General features: G+C 41.9%; 1 protein-coding gene across 1 annotated transcript in view; it reads right to left on the bottom strand.

Moving 5' to 3' along the window:
• MYO10 (myosin X) overlaps nt 1–23840 on the bottom strand; it is a 173078-nt gene that overhangs the window by 75086 nt on the left and 74152 nt on the right. Inside the window, exons 3-4 of the mRNA XM_074873964.1 lie at nt 22444–22602; nt 3842–4029 (exon numbers count right to left, since the gene is read on the bottom strand). Coding sequence (XP_074730065.1) covers nt 3842–4029; nt 22444–22602 — 347 coding nt within the window. The remainder of the gene's footprint in view (nt 1–3841; nt 4030–22443; nt 22603–23840) is intronic.

Here is a 23840-nt window from a genome sequence, read left to right as displayed (position 1 = left end):
TAAGGTCACAGCAGCCTGGAGTCTGGACTGCCGCAGCGGAAAAAGGGGTCACCGAGAGAGACTCTTCATTCTGAAGGACATAACACAAGCGAGGTCGTATCAACACTTCTCTAAATCACTGCTCAGTTCTGTCTGCTGGCTTTAAAATCCCAAAGACAGAAACACAGAGACAAAATAGGCCCCTTTCAGCAAATATGTTCATCAAACACACATGAATTTTGGTGTGTCAGTCCCCTAAGAACATCTTCCCATCACAAGTCTGGGTCTCATCCAAAGAGTACGTTGGTTCACATTGATTTTCAAGCTGAACAACAACAACAACGTCAGGCCATCAGATGATAACAGAGAACAAACTGGTGTCAGACTGTGATTTCCCACTCGCAGCACTGACTTGAGCGTCATTCAGGGTGACTGTTGCTGCTTCTTTGACTGCTTTACACTTCGAGTGCTTTAAAGCCAATCAACTGCCACTGTATCTGAGAGTAAGAGCATGTGTTTGCTTGTGCATGGACTCGACCACCTTAAACATAGCAGCAACAAAAAAACCCCTAAAGATATATTCCTATTCTTACAATAAAGGGGTGGAAGCTTGAACCTGGTCCCAACTTGTGAACGTGAACTAATCCTGAGGGAACTCAGTACGTTCCCTACATCAGGACAAGCTGTTTGGCTATTTCTTGAGTAAGACAGACTCCCTTCATGTTGCTGCTGAGGCACCCAGCTGAAAAATCAGATGTTAATAATTATTTTTTTTTTTAACATGTCTGTTGTAGCATCAAATTTTACTGTGGCAGGCTTTTTTTTTTTTTCCTCTTCTCTGTTTTAAATGAAACTGGACTCTGCGGTAAGGTTCAGATCAACATGAAACTCAGCATTCGTTGATGTAGATGTTTCTGTCTACATGAAATCCCTAGTTCAATAGCCAGATAAACAATTTTTAGCCCGGGAGAGCGAAAATACCATTTCACAACTGTGTAAATATTCTAATGCACACGTTGTGCACAGCTTCTTCAATGTGCCGTTTTGTTGACATTTTAGGTTGCTAAGTCATTTTTTTGCAGCATTACCATGAATTAAAATAAGCCTATATATCACAGGCTGATAAATACGCATCTTTGGATGACTCTAATATAATCTCTTCTGTATTTCCTTCCTTTTCACCTCCGGTCTGTATGGTTATACTGGAAAAATGGGCCTCGCATTTATTCCATTTTGAGTCACTACTGATGACAGTTTTTAATTCAGGTTCTTGCCTTAACCCTCTCATCTTACCCTACCCAGACAAACATCCCAAGCATTTCAAAACAGTAGAAGCTTTTTCACAAGTTTTTGAACCCAGCGCCTTAAGAAAGCTCCAACTCAAAGCTGAGCTAATTCTGGATGCCAGCAGGGGGCACTTCAAGTCCAGAGGAGCACAATAAAGCGTTCAGGACCTTACACCTCACGGGGCTGTTACAGATTGCTACTGAGTTTTTAAGATTCCCAAAGTCAGGAGCAGGTGAAACCGCGTATCAGAATGTGAAGCCTACACGAACAATTCACTCATTTTAACTGGATGTAACTGTTTATTGTGTTTTCGTCATGCAACAAGATTTTCCTTTTTATCATCTCTTACACTAAATACAAGACCAGAATATTTGCCTGAACTCAGATGCTGCAGGGCTCCACTTGACCATTTTTTTTCAAATGTCAGTAGTAACCAAGAAAGCCTGACAGTGACTTATTGCAACATCTAATTCTAAGCCAGTAAAAGATGCAGGAATGACCACCATGCTGAAGATGACAAGCACACTTCTGATACCCCAAACTAAGTACGTGATCACAGAGACTTTCCTAAACCTCATAAGGGCCACTGAAAACCTTCAGTAATTTTTAAAAATCCTGCTCTGAGTCCTTCATAGATACAGCTGATAATACTGTTTTAGGAAAGTAGATTTGACTTTTTATTTTTTGATTTGAATTGCACGTTCCCTCAATTTCTGTAGAAACAAGATACCCTTATAAGGTTTTATTGCAGCACTTGTCTGAAACACTGAACTTATACAAATCATCGTTTTAATCCATGACCACAGTAAACAATTTTAAAAGGGGTTGTTAATGCAAAACTTCTCCGTATTATGGCTTATCTGCAGCAAGGCACATAGTTTACAGAGCAGGGAGTGCTGGAGACTCCTCTGGAATATCAGAGACTTCAGCTTATGTCCTTTTTAGGACACAGCCTGGTTTTCTCTTGGCAGGTTGTGGGGAACGGAAAGGAAAGGTAAAATACGTGGGCCAGGATAGAATGGCATTAACAAAAATACCGATGGCCATCTGCTAAGCACCAGAAATTATTTTGGTCCCCAAAATTTAGGTACATGGGCTGTTCACGAGTAGCTACCTGGCATTAAAACAGAAAAACATGGCTCCAGGCTAGCTATTTTCACAAGACAAAGATCTCTGTGCATTTCATTTTTTTCTTGAAGTGTCACCTGGACTCAGCTTTATGTATACAGCACTATGTATTAAATAATAAAAAGGAGAAATAGAGTTAAAGAAAGATGAAAAACACACTCAGCCCCCTCCATCTCTGTGACACTGACAGGCAGAACCTGCCTAGAGACGAAGGCAGGCGGGGACTGTGACCTGAGAGCTTGCAGTAAGTTGGAACCAGACCTAGCTGTGTTGCATCTGATCCACATTTCTAACAACAGCTTGAGTGCTGAACTACATGTACCAAATCCTTCTCTTACCCAGGAAGCCTTGCAAACTGGCCTATAATCTTAAATGCCAGTAGAAACTGCCTATTGCAAAAGGTGCTGCTCTCACTCTGCCTCACCCCTTCTACCCCAGCAGCTGCCCCATGCCGTGGTCCCATGGCTGTCGCAAGGGCTCCTGTGGAGGTCGGGAAACAGCTGAAATTGTGTCACCTTGTGTCTGAAGAGTTCCCCACACTTGTGCCACACGAAGGTGAGAGCAAACGGGCTTAAGCACAAAAACACTGCAAAGGCAAGAGAGGAGAGGGAGGAGAAACACCAGCTCTTTCACCCCTGTCCTGAACACCACCCCTGGCCCAGAGCCCGATGGCTGATGTCACGCTGCCATTGCCACTGAGCTGCTCCTCCCAATCCGGCAGGCAAGGCTTTGGTTTCCCTGCCCGTGCGCGAGCCAACGCAGCTGAGCTGGCAGGCAGGGGAAAGACCAAAGAGCTGGCTGCGTTTTCAGCTTTTCTGGAGCAAGAAGGAAGAAGGAGCTGAAAGCAGCAAAAAGCTATTGAAATGCCAACTGCTCTCAACATACGTTTGGCAGGAGTGAGATCCTGAATAGCAGGGACACAGTGGATCAAATGTGAAGCTATTAAATCACCGCTAAATTAAAGCACAACGAGATTAAGCAAGGAAGATTAATCAGGCAGAATTAAGTGGCTGAAACGTGGAGGGTTTTCTCTCTTGCTATTCTTATTTACCACATTTCTCAAGACTGGTGGTTATTTTTTCTTTTCCTCTTGGAAAAGAAACCGGGTTCAGGGTCTAGTGGTGACAAACTACTGAGCTGCAGAGGGATGTTTAAACTGGTGGGGAAAGCACTTAGGGTAACATTAGATGGGTGAGCAGCAAAAAATGCACAAAAATACAACCGATTTTTTCACTACCTGAAATTGTAAGATGCGTAAGAAAAATTAACATTTTGTTAGAGATCCACAGAACAATACAGAGCAAGTTCAGAACTCTCTCCCGAAACTGATGATTTTAAAGCCTGTTTTCTTTTGGAGTTCTCCTCGCCACATGGCCCAAGCCCATGCTCCCAAACCACCTCGGAAGGCTCACCGGCAGCAATAATCAAAACAGCAGCCGCCATTTACCTGATGAGGATACACTGGTTGTCGTGGCGCTTCCAAAGGCAGCGGTAGCACTCGTTCGCCACAGCGAAGATATGAGGTGCAATCTCTCCCATGTGGTGCTTGCTGTATCGCTCCACGGCGGCGCAGTCGTACAGTCCCGGGATGCTCTTGTAAGGGTTCACGGAGGCAACTATTGAACCGATGTATGTCTGCAAGCACACAGCCCCCCCAGAGTTGTTATTACACGCAGGGTGGAACAGATTAACAATCTTCCCAAATGAAAGACAACAAATGCACATTTGCAAAAACCTAGCAATCCTCTGGATAAAGGTGGCTAGTATTTTTCCCTTTCTTCCTTTCAACAAAAGCAACAGAAAGGCACAAGTTGTTTCCACCTCTACCTCATGTTTTCACGCTTACCCCACCTACAGCACAGAGCTTCTGGGCTATACGAATCCCTGCCTTAACACCACTTACAGCTGCACAGTAATGCCTACGAGCACTGGTCTACAGCTGCTTCTCATGCATTCTTAGGGACTTGCTGAACTTACTAAAAACCTGACTGTCTCCCAAGTATTGATGTAAAAGTCTGTATTTCCATGTAGAGTATCTAAGTCCTCCTCCTCTGCTATTCATTTTTTAAACAGAAGTATCAGACATTATGGTAGGCACCAGCACCATTATATGGTAGCAGGCCCTAAAACAAGAACGTGAACTGGCAGATGTTTCCAAAACACTGGCTTTCTGCAACTTAATTTATTACTAGTTTGAAGCACAATGGCAGCTGACAAGGCATTCATTTCTATCCCACTGCAATTAGAGAACACATCAGTTAAAACCACCCAGGTAGCAGCTTATGCCCATTCCCATTGCCTTAACTCATTAGGCTGTGGTAACATGATCATTTGCAACAGTCTATTCACAATGCTGTTCATTTTCTCAGTCACCCTCTATCCACTTCAATATATTTTTCAAATAAAATCAAATTACATGAGGTAGGAGATAAAATGCTTGATGCCCCCCACCAGAATTTCCAGTACATTTCTGGGGCATGTGAAATTAATTGAAGTATCAGACGGTGTGCGTGGTGCTACCGCTGTGATACTAATTTCATTTCGTTAATCACCCTTTCTGCGGTTACAGGCAGGATGCTGACACCTGGCTTCAACAGCCCTGCTGCGGACTTGCAAAGAGCCAGGCTGCGAAGCCCCCAGCCCTGTAACACGGTCTCCACGTACAGACAGATGCTTCACCAGCAGTCAACCCTCTTGTTGCCGACAGGAACCAGCTGTGAAGCTGACAGCAGGACTGGGGTTCTCTTCACCTTTGCAGCACCCCCTCCAGAAAGGGCTGGATAAGGCGAGCAGCATCTTGCATGCTGCAGAAACACAGGTCCATGTTCTCCCCTTGCAGCCGCCCTCTCCTCTGGCAAGTCACCACAGGGGCACTCACTGAGACGCAGGGACCATCAGCTCCCCCACGTTTTCCTTTCCTCTCTGTAGGTCTCTTCCACAGCATTTACATTCCACATCTAACTGCCTCTCTCTTCTTCTCCTTAATTAAAATGTAATTATTGCTGTGTATAAGCTCTCCTTTTTCACTGTTACCCTGCTGTTACATTCCCCATTATCCACCTGTTCATCCTCCATCAGGCCCAACACAAGTAGCAGCTTTGAGCTTTTGCTAAGGGGACTACATCAAGGGTCCTTGAAATTATGACAATTTTATTATCTGCAAGGGAAATATTCCTCCTCACTGTAACTCAAGTACCTTTTACAGAGCCATGAACTTTCAATCTATGTGTTTTATAAAAAGCTCCATGCTGTGCAATAGCTCAGTACGTTTCATCTAGAGGAAAGATATCATTTCAACACAAGATCGTATTGCAGGGCAATTACAGCACTGAGACAGCAGTTTAATTTCCTGGGATCATCCCCTCTTGGATTCTTAAATAAGTAACAAGGAAGTCTCCAAGAACAAAATTCCTCGGTTTGATACCTATTTCAGCACAGATTACACGGGCAAAATTTTAAGAGATTTTTTTTTTTTTAATTACATGAATACAGTGCAAGTTTGACCAATAAAACAGACTGCTACAGATTTTCCTGTTTACCTTATTGAAGTCTGACTAAAGTCTTACTAAAATGTAGGAAGAGTAACTTGAGACATGCCATCACAACAGATGCCATGGCAAAGAAGCAAAAACATGAAACATGATACCATCTAACTTTATAACTGTGCATCCACTCTGTAGATTCTGCGTGATCAAGTACCTGACAGAACAACATCACCATGCTCCCTGATTCTCCTGTGATAAAGCACTGGCAAAACTGCACCACCCTTGGCTACAGTGCAGCTTGTCTTGCTTCTCCTATTTCAAACAGTAAGTATCACAACAGACAACAGCAGCCCACTTCTGCACAGACTTGCTTAACATGAGGCAAACTTTCACATGGCTTAAGCATAATGTTTTTTAACTTACATAAACACTTCCAGAATATCAGTCATTATCGTGAATAAGGTTTTTTATTGATAAAGTCACCTGGCTTCATTGCCTCATAATCATGAAAGGTATAGTAGAGAAAAAGGTAGTGTATTATGGCAATAACAGAAACCTACTGAATAGCAGAAATGATACTCACAAAAACTATTCCTAAATCACCTCATGAAGTAACGCTTAGGACATGTCACTATTTTAAAAATTCCTTCTCTCTCCTTCCAGCAAAACTGTAATGAAACACAACCTCTACTGAAATAGGTCCAATTTTGTGGTTCCAGTCTTCTGGTGCTTTGAGTATATATGCTACCTCTTTGCAGAAGTTAAATGCGTGCACAAACTGCCACCAAATTATAATGGTACAAGACAGAACAAGCTCAGGCCCTTAAAAAAACAAACCTTCCTCATCCCAAGGCAAGAACACAAAAAAAGTTATATTCTTCACAGACAGCGGATCAGATTTACCATCTACCAAGTGTCATAATTCAATGCAGGAGCAGCCACAAGCAGGTATCTGCACAGACTCACTAGGAGTTAGCTGGCCCAAGTGAAAGTTCTACCTTACCCCAAGGCAGTTCAGCAAGGTATCGATGAGCTGAAGCAGCACGGTTATTCCCATTCCCATTAAAAGACAAATCTTTCCAAAGCCTTTGTAAATTTCCCCTGAGATACTCAGCACCAGCAAGATCTGCTGCAAGAATAATTTCCTACATCACTTCCAGGCTTACTACTTTTCCCATCCAGTAACTATCACACTGTTTTGGGTTTGTGTGTGATGGGGTTTTGGTAGCAGGTGAGGGGGCTCCTGTAAGAAGCTTCTTGAAGCTCCCCTAGATCCAAGTCAGACCCACCTCTGGCCAGAAAGGAGACAATTAGCGACAGTGGCTACGCCTCTGTAACAATGTATTTAATAAGGGGAACCTGAGAGAAGGAGGAGTTGTGAGGGACTCTGCAAACACGAAGGTCAATGGAAGAAAGGAGGAAGGGGGAGGTGCACTGGAGCCTCTCCCCCCTGCAGCCCACGGTGAGAGGTCAGGCTGTGCCCCTGCAGCCCATGGAGGTCACCGGTGGAGCAGATGCCCACCTGTGGAGGACCCCACACCAGAGCAGATGGCTGTGCCTGAAGGCAGCCGGCACTGTGAGGGAAGCCCACACTGTTGTAGTTCAGCTCTGGGAGGACTGCAACATGCAAGAGGGATCCACCCCAGAGTAGCTTTGAAAGAGCTGCAGCCCAGGGGAAGGACCCACATTCAAGAAAGTTTGTGGAGGATTGCCTCCTGTGAGAGGGGAACCATGCTGAAGCAAGGGAAGAGTGTGAGGAGTCCCCCCCTGAGGAGGAAGGCACAGCAGGACTGGCCGCACCCCACCATTCCCTGCCCCTTGTGCCACTCAGGGAGGGGGAAGGAGGTAGAGAAACCCAGCACAAAGCTGAGCCCAGGAAGAAGGGAGGTGTGGAGGGAAATTTAAGGTCTGTTAAGTGTTGTTGTTAGTGTTTGAATTAAATTGATGTTCTTTTTCTTCCCCGAACAAGTCTGGTTTTTGCCTGGAACCATAATGGGTGAGTCATCCCTCCCTGTCCTTGTCTCGATTGTAGAGCCTTTTGTTTTATTTCTCCTTCCCATTCCTGAGGGCAAAGAGGCAAGCAAGCGGCTGTGTGGTGTGCAGTTGCCCTCTGGGCTCAAGCCATGACACACAGTCTTACTAGCAGCAGTGTTTTATAAACAGTAGATCCTACGCCTGCTAGTCTCTACCCTGGCACCTCTAAGAGCCCCAAAGTCAGGGACTTGAGGTGCGGCATGACCTGCACCCACATGCAGAAGAGCACCACTTCACCATCTCCCTCTTCGCAGAGCTCTGCTTTCTCTCCCCTTGGGGACCCTGAGCAGTCACCCAGTGCAACACCTTTCTTGGAGGGCAGACCTTACCGTGTTGCAAGTGCAAGCACCTTAGAGGCAAGTTAAACCAGTGTAAAGATACACAAACACGCAGGGCTATTCAGTGGATGGGTGTTGTCTCCTGGATTTCTGCACCAGGCAATATCATACGGTAAATTAAAGCAGTTAACAGTCAGAAGTAGGATGTCTAAATTACTTTATTATGCTAACATGACAAGGCAGCCATTTGGATGAAATTTCAGAAAAGGTATAATATCACTTCCACTTAGCTCAGAAGAGAGTGAATTAAATTTTCTTTGTTCTTCGCAGTTTCTAATCTGATTCTTGCAGTCAATTACTTATTTTAATGAAAGCACTCCAAAGCAGTTATGAATAGGAAAAATGCTCATACACCTGCCAGAGCACTAGCAAGTGGACATGATTTCTGAAGACTTCCAGTTGAAATAGTTTGAGGGGTATTTCAGAGAAATACTGTGTAGAGCTTCTATCACAAGCCTGACTTGTTAAATCTGTGGCAATGAACAGGACAGTTTACTTTTCTCTGTTACATGACCAACTCAGCACTTCAGACAGAACCACACACACAAACTCTTGAATTACTTTGTTACAGCCTAAACCAGCAACAACTTACCAGATCACCACTAATACATTTATTTAAACCCAAGAACAAATGAAAGTTGAGTTATTCAGCCTGAATTCTAGTGCAGCACTTTGATTACCATATTAAAAGGTTGGGCTCCTTTTCCACTTTCAAATTTTTACTGAAATTTTACATTGATAATGCATCTCCCAAAACACTTTTGGCCACAAACCACAGACACTCCTGCTCTCCCTTTTAGCACAAAAAGAGGAAATAAGATTGTTTGCTAATCTTCTAGGAGGACTTTCAAAATTAGAAGTTCAAGCCCTGCCTTCTCAGATAGACGTTCAGTAAGGTAATGGCATCGTAAGAGTCAAAATGAAAGATGTACTTGAGAAAGGAAGAGGTTTTTCATCAGTTCTCCAAATGCTTTTTTTGTTTTGCTTGTTGCCTTCTGACAGCAATCAGCTTTGAACCCGTGTCTTGAAATCACCCCAGACTTCTTCAAACACTCAAAACCAATTAGTTCTTTAACAAGGTTCAAGAGCTCACAAAGACTTCTGGTACCCACAGAAATACTCTAGAAAAACATGCAGTGGTCAGAACATTGTGGGTTTTTGGTTTTTTTGGGTTTTTTTTCTTAAGGAAGACACAATCAGTTTACTTTAGTTTGATGCCAAACAAATGTTAATGATGTAAAAAGCTTTATTGGTTAAAATACACTTTTTCAAGTTAGCTTAAAATTACAAGAAACGAGTTTGCAATAGATGAACTAAATACAGTTTGAAAAGCCTTTCTTTCCAATGTAGGAAAGGCTTTTGGACTAAAGGAGAAAAAAGTAGAGTAAGAAATTTCCCCTTCAAAACTTTTCTCAGGTTCTCTATGCAGAAAAAGCAACAAAAGGGGAAACTGTCCTAATGCAAGATCACTTCATTAATTCTATAAACGAAGCATACTAAATATATCAGGGACCATCTTGCTCTCCATCTTTTCCCCTTCACAGATGCTTTTTCTGGGTATGTCCTTTCAAGTTTGCTCCATATCTAGCAACCATCCACCTACCACTTCTTCCCTTTTATGTCAAGACTTCTGCATCTCCACAGTAACTTCTCTATTTCTGAGGATCCTTTATGATTTCTGTGTTTTGCCCAAGCTTGCTTTTCCCATGTAAGGTCATCAATTTTATCCCACATTGGTTTTCTCATGACCTCCTTTCACCCTCTACATCAAGGTACCCCACTGTACTTCCTAGACTTCTAGCATCTGAAACATCCCATTCCTCCTTCTTAAATAAACAAACAGGGGACAAAAAAGGTGGGGGAGGGAAAAGGAATTCTTTCAGGCTTTGTGTATCTCATGCTACAGGGAAGATGGGAGAGACGGCAGGAGCAGACTAGAGGACTCTGTTAAAGGGCATTATGTGCTGCTCCTGAACTAAGTCTTTGATCAACAGTCACAACAGAAACTAAAACTGCTTGCGCTATTACAACAGGCACAAGGAGACTGCATTCCTCAATTTCTATCATTATGCTTCTTCAATGACATCAAAAATCAATATATTCTTCATAACCTGGTACTAGAAATGTTGGAACTGATCAAAGAAAGAATTAAGATGTTTTGTTACAGACGTATACATTAACACTGAGAAACAGCACTTTGTCCAACTCTCTTAAGAGCACTTTCAAGACTTTCTGCTTTGGGACAAGAAAAATCTATCCCCTCAAAGAAACAAAAGCGTGTTTACAGATGCCTCAAAAATTATGTTTCTGGGTTGTTTCTGAGCAAGCCCTGACTTTCCTGGAGTCACTTAAGGAACTGATTCTGTGTCTGAAAACTAAGGTGGTTGTTTTTTTTTTTTTTTAAAAAAAAAGGGTATTAGTATCAACCTGATAATTTATTCAACAAGTATTATTTTCTGGGCTTACCCTTAATATTGAGAAACTTCACATAAAACTGCAGTGCAACTGACTGGCTAGAAAGCTACTTACATGTCACTTTTAGACAATGTATGGGAAAACATTTTCATCACTGTTCCACACAACTTGCACATCTCATACCTTTAAATCATGACAGCTACAGTAACATTACTGAATTACAGTACCAGTGCTTCCAGAGAACATGAAGAGGCAGACAATGTTTGAAAGACCACAAAATAGCCGTTAAACATCATTATGTTTTCAACACCAAATTTCAAGTTGTCAGGATGCAAAACCTGGGAACAGAAGAGTCTGCCCCACACTGCAGATACAGCCTCCGTTGTTCACAGTTCTCTCAGGTAAAGGGATTGTCAGTAATCATGACTGAGTTTATTCTGAGACAAAGATAATTAGGTCAACCACCACATGCACATCAGCATAAAAGGAGAAAGATGGCTGGGCCATATTTTAGCATGCTTTTTAGGGGAGGCAGGACAGGGGGCAAGGGTATGCCATAAACAGGATGATAATTAATGCCTTTGTTCTTGGTAGGACCTTGATTTATCCTCTCTGGGGTAAGCATACCCCATCTTTCAGCTAGTTCCATGCTAATTTCAGTGGGACAGAATCCAGTTGTCTCTCTAAATTATAAACTAAAATGTCTGAAGCCAAGCTCCTTTCTTAAAAACAATAATCACAGTGAAGTACTAAACTACAAGTTTAGATGTTTTCAACCAATCAAGTAATTTCTGAGATGGAAATAATACTCTATAATCATCCTTACATGCTTGGGCTTCTGCAGCCCTCACCACGTTTGGTGACTCATGGTGGGTTTCCAAGCGCCCAAATTTACATCAGCTTTGCTTTTCTTCACCTCTGCGTTCCTTGTCAATGCACACAACATTATGATCCCAAAATTGTCCTTTTTTCTTCTCAAGGGCAGTTGTAGAACTGATTGAAAAATGAGCTGTTTGTAAACACACAAGCCACACTACAAATGCAAGAGTTAGCATCTATAGGAGAGGACCTTTAGAAGGTAACCAGAACATGACAGAGAATGTCACTAGGAAGATCAAGTGCCAACAGGCAGCTACCTATAACCAAAACCCACTTGCTAAATATTCTCTTTGTCATTGCTTTTGAGAAGTGTCTTCTCAGGCACGTTCACACTGCTTAGCTGCACCTTTCCATGTTTTTCAGTCCATGATGTAAGCCGCAGCAGTCTCTTCTACCAACTACCTCCCTGGTGGTCTTTTCCCATCCTGTGATGAGCATAGATCAGATCCAAGGCATAACAGACCAAAGCATTTTCAAAGCCACACTTTATGCTCTTCATTGGCACAGTTCTTAAAAAGATTTTGGAATAATTGTGGATTTTTTAAATACATGTTTCAGATGATCAGATGCAACTGCTGGGCATCAACACACCCTATTAGGTGCATCCTTGTTTGTCATGTTGACCCTTCAACCCAACTAATGTGACCTTAAGCTTCCCTTGGTACAAGATTATTAAGCAACACCGTCCTGCTCCCAAGCACCTCCAAGGGCAAAGGCTGCTATCCCTTCATGAAAAAAAGCGTTACTTTGCAACCCAGCTACCTTAACTTCTAAACTAAGCGAATTCTGCCACTCCCTACAGCTTCAAACTTGCACATTGATAGCATCCTTGTTCTAGGCAGCTAACTGAAGCTGCCTAAATCTGTCTAGTTTTTAAGGGTTAAAAACCCTTAAGGGTTTTGGTCACCTTAGTTGCCAATGTAAATGGCCAAAATAGTGCACAGAGGCAGTCGCATCTTTCACCTTAACTCCACAGAAGGCTCAGAGATGGTGAAGAGCCTGCACAAAATTAAGAGCTCTCCACAGGTTAAGAGATATATATATTCATAACTTAAACTCATCTTATTTTCCCATTAATTTTCTCCTGCTGAACAGACTGTTCCAGTGGATGGAGATATTCGAGGAAACTCTACTAGTGTTATCCAGATTCTGCACCAAAAAAATCCAGTTGGGAAATATGAAACCAATATAAAGACAAGCTGATAAAAGAGCACTGTTATAAAAGAGCATTGTTACAGCCAAAGGTAAAACCCAAAACAACAGACAATAATACTGATGTCAGATAGACATCTTCCCTTAATTAAGAATGTCACAGGTTTCTGGCAGTTTTTCTCCTGTAAAAAAAGGGCCGAGTCTCCTTGGTTTTATTGCATTTTTTTGCTGACAACACAATCTCTACCATGCAGCAGTCCTACCTACTGGATGTCAGGATAATGATCTCCCATACATAGACTGTTTATATGAACAGTTATGGACGAGTATCTCTCTTCACTATTGCCAAGCAGAGAGAGGAGGTGACCTCCTGAACAAAAAAATGTGATCGATCAGAATGAGACATTGATTTTGTCATTTTCACAGGCTGCAGTACAGCATGTGAATGTAGGTTTGTACATCAGACTGTAGCAATCTGTGTGCACAAATGCACAGCTTAAGTCTAACCAGGCAATCTCTAGCTCAAATCAGTAAAGGCCCCACAAATGGCTCGTCACTTCATTTCAAATGGCCTGTGGCCACACACTAGTTCTTCTTCCTGCTTTGTTATTGCACAATGCTCAAATGAGACTTTCAAAGCTGTCTGAAGGTCTAATTCACCCTTCAGCAAGGAAAAGAAAAAAAAAAATTATCTTCTTCCTTCCTATAGATTCCTCTTGGGAAGATGAAGGGGCTTTTCAGAGAAAACACATGCAAATTAAAACCAAAATTCTGGTAGATGATATACCAATAAGCAGTGTCTCTAGAACACTGGAGAAATATTTTTAATACAAAGCTTTAGAGATCTGTTTCATTCTGCCTGTTCAGTATTTTAGATACTGATACCCAGATTTTCATAACTTCCATGGTCCTTTAATCACAGAATCACAGAATGGTTTGGGTTGGAAGGGACCTTAAAGATCATCTAGTTCCAACATCCCTGCCATGGGCAGGGACACCGTCCAACCTTCAAGGCCAGGTTGCTCAAAGCCCCGTCCAACCTGGCCTTGAACACTTCTGGGGAGAGGGCATCCACAACTTCTCTGAACAACCTGTTCCAGTGCCTCACTACCCTCACAGGAAAGAATTTCTTCCTAATATCTAATCTAAATCTACCCTCTTTCAATTTAAAGCCATTACCCCTTATCCTATCACTACACTCCCTGATCAATAGTCCCTCCCCATCTTTCCTGTAGGCCCCCTTTAAGGCCGCTATACGGTCTCCCTGGAGCCTTCTCTTCTCTGGGCTGAACAATCCCAACTCTCAGCCTGTCCTCATAGGGGAGGAGCTCCAGCCCCCTGGTGATCTTTATGGCCCTCCTCCAGACTCGTTCAAGCAGGTCCATGTGTTTCTTGTGTTGGGGACCCCAGAGTTGAATGCAGTACTCCAGGTGGGGTCTCACAAGAGTGGAGTAGAGAGGGACAACCACCTCCCTCAATCTGCTAGCCACACTTCTCTTGATGTAGCCCAGGATACAGTTTGCTTTCTGGGCTGCAAGCGCACATTGCTGGCTCATAGTCAGTTTTCCATCCATTAATAGCCCCAAGTCCTTCTCTGCAGGGCTGCCCTCAATACACTCATTGTCCAGCCTGTATCTGTGCTTGGGATGGCCTTGAGCCATGTGCAGGACCTTGCACTTGGCCTTGTTGAACTTCATGAGGTTTGCATGGGCCCACCTCTCAAGCTGGTCAAGGCTTGTTTTATTGTGGTCAGTGTTTTAAGACCTCTTCTACAGAAAGGGCTTTTTTAGGAGAAGAGCAGGAAGAGCAGGAATTACGCTTTAACAGAGCATGAAAACAGAAATCAAAAGCCAGAATAACTAAAATCTAAGTCTGTGCCAGGTAGTTTGCTAGATGACAACAAACTGCTGCTAAATAGCCATTGGCCTAGAAATCAGCACTAAGATGGCAAATGGTATTAGCAGTCAAAGATGTGCTATATGGAACTTCTGGACTCCATTTGTTTTTAAAAGGAAAGACTGACAGACATCAAAAGGAAATAGTTGAAACCGCTTGCGAGAAATGGACTACATCTTTTCAAATAAAAGTAACAGCCTGGCTATGAATCAATAGTCCATTTGCATAGGTAGACAATAGCTATAAAAAGTAATTTAATTTATTCTCAACTTAAATGGGTTGTCTATGGCCTTTCTGGCATTAAACTGCTGGAATATGTGAATAAGGCAGTTGGACAGTGCAGAACAAGCAGTAAATTTTGTGCAGCTTGCTTTACAGTCAAAGCCTAACTCACACAGAGAAAACATACACTGGTGACAGACAAGCAGCTTAAGTTTCAGAGTCCAAATTTTTGCACTCCTTTCAATGACTTTGTGGGACTAGGAACAACAGACCTTACAGAAAGGAGTCAAAGCTTACCTGCAAACGAGGCAAAGGAACACACAGAAGTGTTCGGCACCATTTGCAAAAGCTCTGACTGAACATCACTAAGCTGCTGTCAGCACTTATACAAATGACTGAAAAATTTTCCTTTTGATTCTGCACGTTGGTCTACTTTCTGTTCTCAGCTCATAGAGTTAGCAGTGACATTCACTAAAGGCATGGAGAAAACAACATGAAAACAAGCCTTCAAATCTGAGAAGACATTAGCTATATATACCATCACCAATGACAAAACCAGCACAAAGATGATAGATTTCTACTTTTCAGTTTTTGATATGAAGTTATCATTAAGTGGGGTTTAGGTTATCATTCAAAACTCCTAGCAGCCAACAGGAATTGACCCTGTTGACCCTGCATGTATTACTTATTCTCCTACCAACCAACCAACTAAGAAGAAAAATACTGGTACAGAGCAGACAGAAAGAGGAAGATTTTTATGTTTTAATAAAACTTTGACCTCCTTCGCCTCCCTCCATCTGTCTCACTGAAACAGGCCACTGATTACAGAGGGTAAGATCCCTACTGCAGCATATACACACAGCAGGTTACCAACAAGTACCTAATTGTGCCGCAAACCATAATATAAAGTTATGTGTTTGTGTAGCCGTTGCATAAATGGTACTGTACTCAATTACACAAACCTTTCTGATCTTTTTAATGATATCATATTGATCACAACACCTCAGGCTGAAATATTTGCTAAGATCTGAAAATGTGCACCTTTAAAATCCCCAGTATTTTCAGTTGTGAGGACAAAGTTCAGGCAAACATTCTTTATTGTTCTTGCTGTTATTATTAGCAGCCCCATGAGTTCTGCAGCATAGAGGAATTCAGAAGCAAAGTTGGTTAACCAAGCGACAGCATTTGTTTACTTCTCATATCGTTACAGCTATGTTCTTCCTGTAACATGTATTAAAAAAAGAAAAACAAAGTAAAAAATAATGATAACTGGCCTTTAGCAGACAACTGTTGATCTATATAACTGACCGTCCTTCAGAAATAGCAGTCACCAGAAATAAATTCCGCTAGATTTCCAATTAAAAGCCTGCTGTGTTTACATAGATCTTTGTCTGCTGCTCTCTAGTAGCAGATGTGAAATGGAAGCTGTAATTAATGCTTGGAGACAGGAACTCACTTTGAATTACATTTTGAAAACATTATCTGATGTGTGTAAGCATAACATGCTAATTATGGAGGTAAGTAGCTATGTATAGACATTTGTCATGCATTCTTAGCAATGCCGTTCTCTGCTCTCTGCACGTCCACTGAAGAAGCCGGTGGAGAGAATTTTCTCCATCTTCCCAGTAGCATAGGAAGGCATGAAAACCACTGTGATTCATCAGCACGCTTTTAAAATTTCTTTACTGTAAAAGCAGAGCAATTAAATAGCAGTCTCCTCAGTGACCATTGAGCAGATCCTGCAAACTGGTTACCTGAGACTGCTCTAGAGCATTAGATGCCTGTGGAGAGGAACTGTGTAACCACACCTGGGTTGCAGACAAGACCAGGATAAATGTAGTTCTAGGAGCAATTGTAATAACTAAGGACTTGATCTAAATGTACAATATTTATATATATTTTATGGTACTAATTAATGACAGAATTTGTGTCTACCATTGTTTGTTGGTTGTTGGTTTTTTTGGGGTTTTTTTGGTTTTTTTTAAAGTCAATGGCCCACACTTACTTATACCACAGAGCATGACAGGCCAAAGACCAAGGCTGTTGAGCTGTCCAGGATAGTTTATGGGTCCTTGATACACATTCCTCTGAGGTTCAGTTTCTGCAGGGAGTGCAGCCAAGTACAGTTTTTGTCTTTATAAGTAAACACTTTGGGGCTACTGTCTTCTACTGATCTCTGTCCCTCTGCCTCCACCTACAACGGGTGTCCATGGTAGAGGACATCGGAACAGGAGGGCTTTCAAAGCGTATGAAATACATCTGTCTGTATTTAATTAACCATGACTTTAGTGTGCCCTGCTATTTTAACACTATAACATGCAGCAACATCCACTTCCTGCTGACCATTGTAACACAGCCCAGAACACTGCACCGGATCTGAAATGAGTTTTATTGTACTCAGAAAAAAACCAAATATACAAAAACCTAGACAAACAAGCCACAAAGAGCAACTGACCTAGATACTACAGTGTCTGTGTCTGCAAACAGAATTTGAAAAAACCCCGACAGTGATTATTGATTAATACTACACAAACATCAACTAGTTGCCTTAGGGAACTCTCATGACTTCGAGGGAAGTATATTATCTAATTACTGCAAATTTAACCAACTACAGCTGAACATGCTGCTAAAGTAAATAAACCCAAATAGATTTAAAAATCGATGCATAAATAACTGAATATACCTTTTAAGAACAGGTAACTGAGCATTCAGTGTAATGAAGTGGCTAGGAGCTCTGCAAGTAACCTTGTCAGGGAAGAGGCTTTTCCAATTTAACACCTCTTAAAAAAATTGGAGAAATGTTGCTTTCTCATCCAAGTTATTCCATGTTTGTTGCTTCAGCTAAAGAGAGAAAGGAAGCCAGCCATGAAAACTGAGCTCCTAATTACCATCAAACTCCCTCTGATGTGGATGTGGCTGGTACAGCACTACATGTCTACGTGGCTGGTACAAAAGTTTTTATACATATGCACACAAACGTAACAGATGGTTATAATTATCAGTGGGCAAACTGCAGTCCTAATTTGAAAGCGAGCAAAAATAGGTTATGTTCTCTCTCACCCTTCCTGGCTACCACACCCAACTGCTGGACAACCTGGAGGCCACTCTCCCCATCAAGGGGAGGGTGGCCGGGGGCCCGCCACACCCCACCCCACCCAGCACAGCTCTCTGGGCACGGGTACATGTTCTCCACCTAAACAAGACCAGCACGTGTCAAATCATCACCACTTCAAAGGAAACACTGCCTACCTGGCACTTCAGAACTTAATTCAAATGGAAAAAAAATAATCAGATGTGCTTTGAAACTTGTTTATTGCTTGAACTCAGGCAAACAAGGGTGGATCTGACACCAAAAACCTCCATACTGACCTGCACAATGTATACTGCAGTTATTTCCAACCCACCTCTCACCTCAGCAAAAGCTGCTCTCTAATCCTCTGGTCTGCTCTTCTGGAATTTGCCTGCCTGCACCAGTAACTAACTGCTGGCCACAGAGACAAGACAACCGCAGCTCATCCCAGAGCCAGCTCAAATACCATAATTGGTGCATCTTGCAGCACAATCCACGCGGTGTGGTTTACGGCGTCCTCTCCAAGGCTAAGTCAGTCTCCTCCGCAATGTGTACTTAACTAAAAGTAAACCAGAATCAACAGCTTTGGGAACAACTCGCCTTTGAACAGCAACAAGAACGGCTGCCGCAGCACTTCCCCTCTCCACATGGCATGCCCCATGTTGGCGTTGCTTCAGAGACAATGAAATCCCTCATTTGCCTTCACAAAAGGCCCTGTTTTCAAACATAGGCACCTTCCTCTTTTAGCATTAGTGTTTATCTCTCCCTGTTTTGCCACATACCAACCTAGCATGCAAGCTCATCTGAGTGTTCAGAGATGGGTGTTAAACCTTGTATGCCCATGCCCAGAAGCTGGACATCCCATACCAAGTTGTTCCTGATTGAGTAAAACGGGAAAGGAAGCAGCAGTGAAAACCCCCTGCACTGTATGATCACTGCCACCCTAACTCTGCTCCTTTCCTGGACAACAAAAGCGGTGATAGCCCAGAAGCAAACTTTTAGATAAAAGCAGTATTAATCTAGAAACCTGAAAAAATACCAGATGGGAGCCTGCTTTAAGCAATCAAGAAAGGGCTTGTACATCCCATGCTTCTCACAGGCCAAAAAGGGGAAAGCATGCACTCTTTTCATAGAATCATGGAATGGTTTGGGTTGGAAGGAATCTTGAAGACCTTTCTAGTCCAAGCCCCCTGCCATGGGCAGGGATACTTTCCACTAGATCAGGTTGCTCAAAGCCCCGTCCAACCTGGCCTTGAACACTTCCAGGGAGGGACCAGCCACAGCTCCTCTGGGCAACCTGTTCCAGTGCCTCACCACTCTCATAGTGAAGAATTTCTTCCTTGTATCTAATTTAAATTTACCCTTTTTCAGTTTAAAGCCATTATCCCTCGTCCTGTCACTACATGCCCTTGTAAAATGTCCCTCTTCAGCTTTCTCGTAGGCCCCCTTTAGGGACTGGAAGGCTGCTACACAGAAATTCAGACAAAAAGTATCACAAGCAGATGCCAACAGACTTGACACTGATACAAAATGATGATTGCACATAGACATGAAAACTTTTGCCGTTCACCTTGCTAACAGCACAGATTCAGCTAAGAGCCTCAACTCATTAAGTACAGAGCCAGGCATCATTCATGCGTGAATATAGTCTGTATGCTAAATCAATATTCCGCCCTTCCCAGGAAACAGCAAGAAATATAGAAAATCCTCTGCTGAGCCTTTATAGCTGCAGTTGTTGGCAGCAGCAAAGAAAGCCAGTGACATGTTTGACAAAACTTGGCATCCATAGCAAATATCTTTATAGTATTAATTAGGAAGTAGTGAAGAGTTTAGGAACACAGGTATGATTATGTGAGACAAAAATAAAGGAAGACAAAAGTGAAATCAAACATCTGAAGATATTTACTTAAATGCTTATTGCTGGAGAAACAGCTCCTCAAATACAGACAAACACACAAGCTAACAGTGGACGATTTGCATAAATAATTGTCTTCCTGAGAAAGCAACTGTTTAAATTTCCTGTTGTTTTTTCTGTATTTTTGAAATTATATATACTTTACACTACAAGTTAGTATATTGCACTTCATATAATTTATGTGTGTGTGTGTAAAGAAGCAAGACCCAAAACTTACATCCTAATTAAACACAGTCCTCATTAAAGGTACAAGGGTGCTTCCTGGTCTCATTGCCACTCCTTTGCGTATTTTTTCCCCCTACTCGGGATGTGGACAAGGAGGTGCATGGAGCTGAAGTAAAGAGGGATCTGTAAGCTAAAAGGCAGAACACGGCAATTATATGGTGGCTTATATTTGGGGATTGCAAGAAGTCTTTCAATGGGATGATCAGCCCCTAAACTCAGAGCGGAGAGGGGCACATGACTTCCCTATTTATCCCTAACACACAAAGACAGATACAGCCAAGGTGCTGAGGTGAATACAAGAGACAGTATGTGTACTACACTGGTGAAGCAATTCCTGGCCAAGGGAGAGGACTTTTTGGAGGAAAGAGAGAAGGCAAATATACAACCTGGAAAGTTTTGACTGCTCCTGGCATGAACTCCAATGGCTTCTACTGTCCTGTACAAGAACTAGTCTGGTCCCAAAGCAAAATAACCAGGAACCTAGTTTCTTCAGCTGCAAGTATGCCTTTAACGAAGGTAAACTTAATGCACCCTTCAGTCCATTTTTTTTAAACACCAAGCATTAAAATATCATTGAACTGTTCAATACAGTTAAGAGATTTTGGCTTGAAAAGACATGGTTCATTTTGGAATGACAACACCTCCTCCTGCAACACATCCTCATATATCTATGAAGTTTCATAAATTTATTCATGCTGTTTAATCGGCTTTTCTTGGTGTTTCTGGTCCTAGAGGCCTGTCCTGCTGAAACACTACCACTGGCACACTGGGGTACCAATGAGGAGGGGGAAAAGGTGCTGCTACTCACATCAGGTCCTGGTTACATATATAGGACAACAGAGAGGCTTTCATACGCATTTTCAAACACACCTTTTTTCCCGACCACCTTTTCAATTGTTTTTCAAGTGAGGTGGACTCAAAAGAGTAAGCAGTAAAATTAGGAAAACTGAAGGGACAATGAGTATTCAGCAGCAACTGAAGATCTGTCATCATTAACAGCACACAAACCTGTTTGTCTAGAAACGTACACCGCACTGAGCACCAAGTATCAGAATACCCTAAACTTGCCTTGACAAGCTAAGAAATAAGCTAGGACACGTCTCTTTAGAACAAGGCTATTCTTTGCCTCTTCAAAAATCACTCCCTTTTATACACATGCTTTTTAAAAGGGAGAAGCGTCCTCCATCTGAGTACACATAGTGGCTCAGAAAGTTTTTTTTTTTTTATTCTGACTCACACTGAGTATTATATTTTAATCTAATAACACTGGTGGAAAACTGAACTCTTATCAAGCACCTAATTTTCCCTGTATGTGCAGGACTGTTCATACATGCTATTCATTTTTTGTTTACTGATTTTTCTGAAAGGCAAAATGGTTCATTTGTTTTGAGAAAAAAAACACGCATTAAAGACTTTTGCAAAGAGAACTACCTCAACGTTCAAGATTCTTTGTACTAGCCACTTTAAAGGTAATGTGCAAAGGAATATCATTTCCCTGTGCCCTTTTTTGCTTTTTATCATACTGAAGTTTCTAAATATAGGGAAAGTTTATTTTTACATTAAGGTATGTTCATGTTTAAAAATAAAGAAGCCAAACTTAATTGATGCAGCTTGGAAGAAAGCATGTATATGGCCAAATCAAGGGCCTAGACAGGTATGCAAACAAAAGTTATTTGTGTTCTGCAATTATTAATTAAAAACAAAACAAAAAACCCCAAACCACCCAACCACTGAAAAGTGAGATTTCACATTCTGTAACGGTCACTAATATCCCTTATATCTCTCACATTTAGTGTCGTTCCAGACTCACGAAAGATTCATATCTAGTCAGTTCAAGATTAACAAAAATATTTAAAGAGCAGGTAAATCTAATCACAAAAACCTTCATTACAGAACTGTGAGAAAGAATTCTGTGTGGACTAATTCCTAGTTTTTGAAACTCATAAAGAGCTGCCTGTTCTCATACACCCCAAACTGCAACTGTGTTTACTGTCACAGGTTCTCAGCTTGACAACCGCGATACCATCCTCTTCCTACTACAATAGAAAAGGGGAGGCTGGTCAGAACAGATCTTGGCCTGACAGAAAATCCCTCCACATCCTCTCTGGTGACATACACAGCACATACTGGGGCGGAGAGCCTAAAGAAGAGAAAAAACAAGAGCCCTTTACACAACCCTGTCACTGGAAGTGTAAAAGTGTATGTAGCGTGCCAGTTTTTCAAGGTTTCCAAGAGATTGCCTGGCCACCCCTGAGCTACCTTCTCCTTCTATCATTGTTGGTGAAGTCACTAGGTGAACCATGCTTCAGCTCTATGTGGATACACAAAGAACTGGAGATACCACAGAACAGCAAACACGACTTACACATTTAAAAACATTCCCTCCAGGAATTTTTCTTAATTTTAGAAGAAACTTACGTAGATCTTGTCTTGCTGATATCGCTGGAATAAGTTGTGCATAATGGAGCCTTCATGGAGATCTACAAGTGCTGCCATGTCTTCCACACTCTCTGCGCTTGTTTGATGCATAGGCGTTACTTTTTGGTGCGTGATCGTGCTCTGTTTATAAGTGAATACCTGAAAGAAGAGAAACAAAGAAAATACAATAATCAGAGCACACATTCAAAAATCCCTACTTTCGTAACCATTCATATTTCCTATCCAGTTTATCAGTGTGCAGACTTGTAGAATAGAATAGCATGCCAGTCATACCTTCTTCTAAAGCTTCTCTGACATTGAAGCCCCAAATACATACACGGGGCTTATGTGAAACTAGCACATATCGATAATGCACTGAGGACTATAAGGTCTTTTTCTTTTTATGGGCAAATATAATCTCGTTTCACACTGGCCTACTGTTAGACTTTATCGGGACAAAAATAAACCAAGCAATAATTGTTCCCAAAAAAATCAAAACCAACCAAACAAAAAGTCACCCCTTACAGTAAACCCCACTTATACTCAAATTACTCTGAGACAAAATGTTTTACAGTGCATAACAGCAAATTAAAACTATTGCTCTAACAGGCTGCAAGTGTTTATACATTTGATCTGAAATCTCCTTAGATGTTTCCATTCAATTCTCCAGTCAGGATCGCTATCAGGTTCGGTCATTATTCCTAATGTAAGTAGCATGCTAAGTTCAGTGTGCTGTAGATACCTGAAAATGAATAGGTGAATCGATTTCTAATTAAAGGACTTAATTACAAATTTCTGAAGCCTGTTCCAAACAGACAGTAAAAGTTCTAAAAAAGCCACAATTTAAATAGTCAGAAAACTCTTCTATGTATCTTCTCTAAAATTATCACAAATATGCTCAGAAGATGCACACATCCCCAATCTAGTTAAGCTTTTTTGAATACTTATGACATCACTGAAGACTATAAAATAGCAGCTTCGGAATTCAGTTTGACATTGCCTTTTAATTTACATCTCGACAGTCCATCTGTAGAGATGTATGCCTCCATCTCATAGCCAACGCTACTCAGGCAATACTAGTCCCCACTAACGGTACTGTTTCAGTGTAAGAAAGTCAAACATGGGGTTAATGCAAATACTTCAATGATGTGGAATGTTTTTAAGAATCCCTTTCCAAAATCCTTCGAAATAGTTATTAGAGCAGACAGAAGCAGCACAGTAATCAGCAGCACGAGCACTGGCAAGTACTGCAGGACTGCCACTGCGGCTGGGGATCACCCAGCAGTGCCTGACGGACAGGGCAGCACAAGGGGCCACGTCTGCTCAGGAGAAGAAAACCCCTCAGTGGTTTTCAGCATAAAAACATACGTATGTTTCTGATAGCGAAAGACTGAACA

Source organism: Strix uralensis, chromosome 1 (assembly GCF_047716275.1).
Source record: "Strix uralensis isolate ZFMK-TIS-50842 chromosome 1, bStrUra1, whole genome shotgun sequence".
Lineage (NCBI taxonomy): Eukaryota > Metazoa > Chordata > Aves > Strigiformes > Strigidae > Strix > Strix uralensis.
Note: the sequence above shows the minus strand (reverse complement) of the source record. Positions and strands in the feature narration are given on the sequence as shown.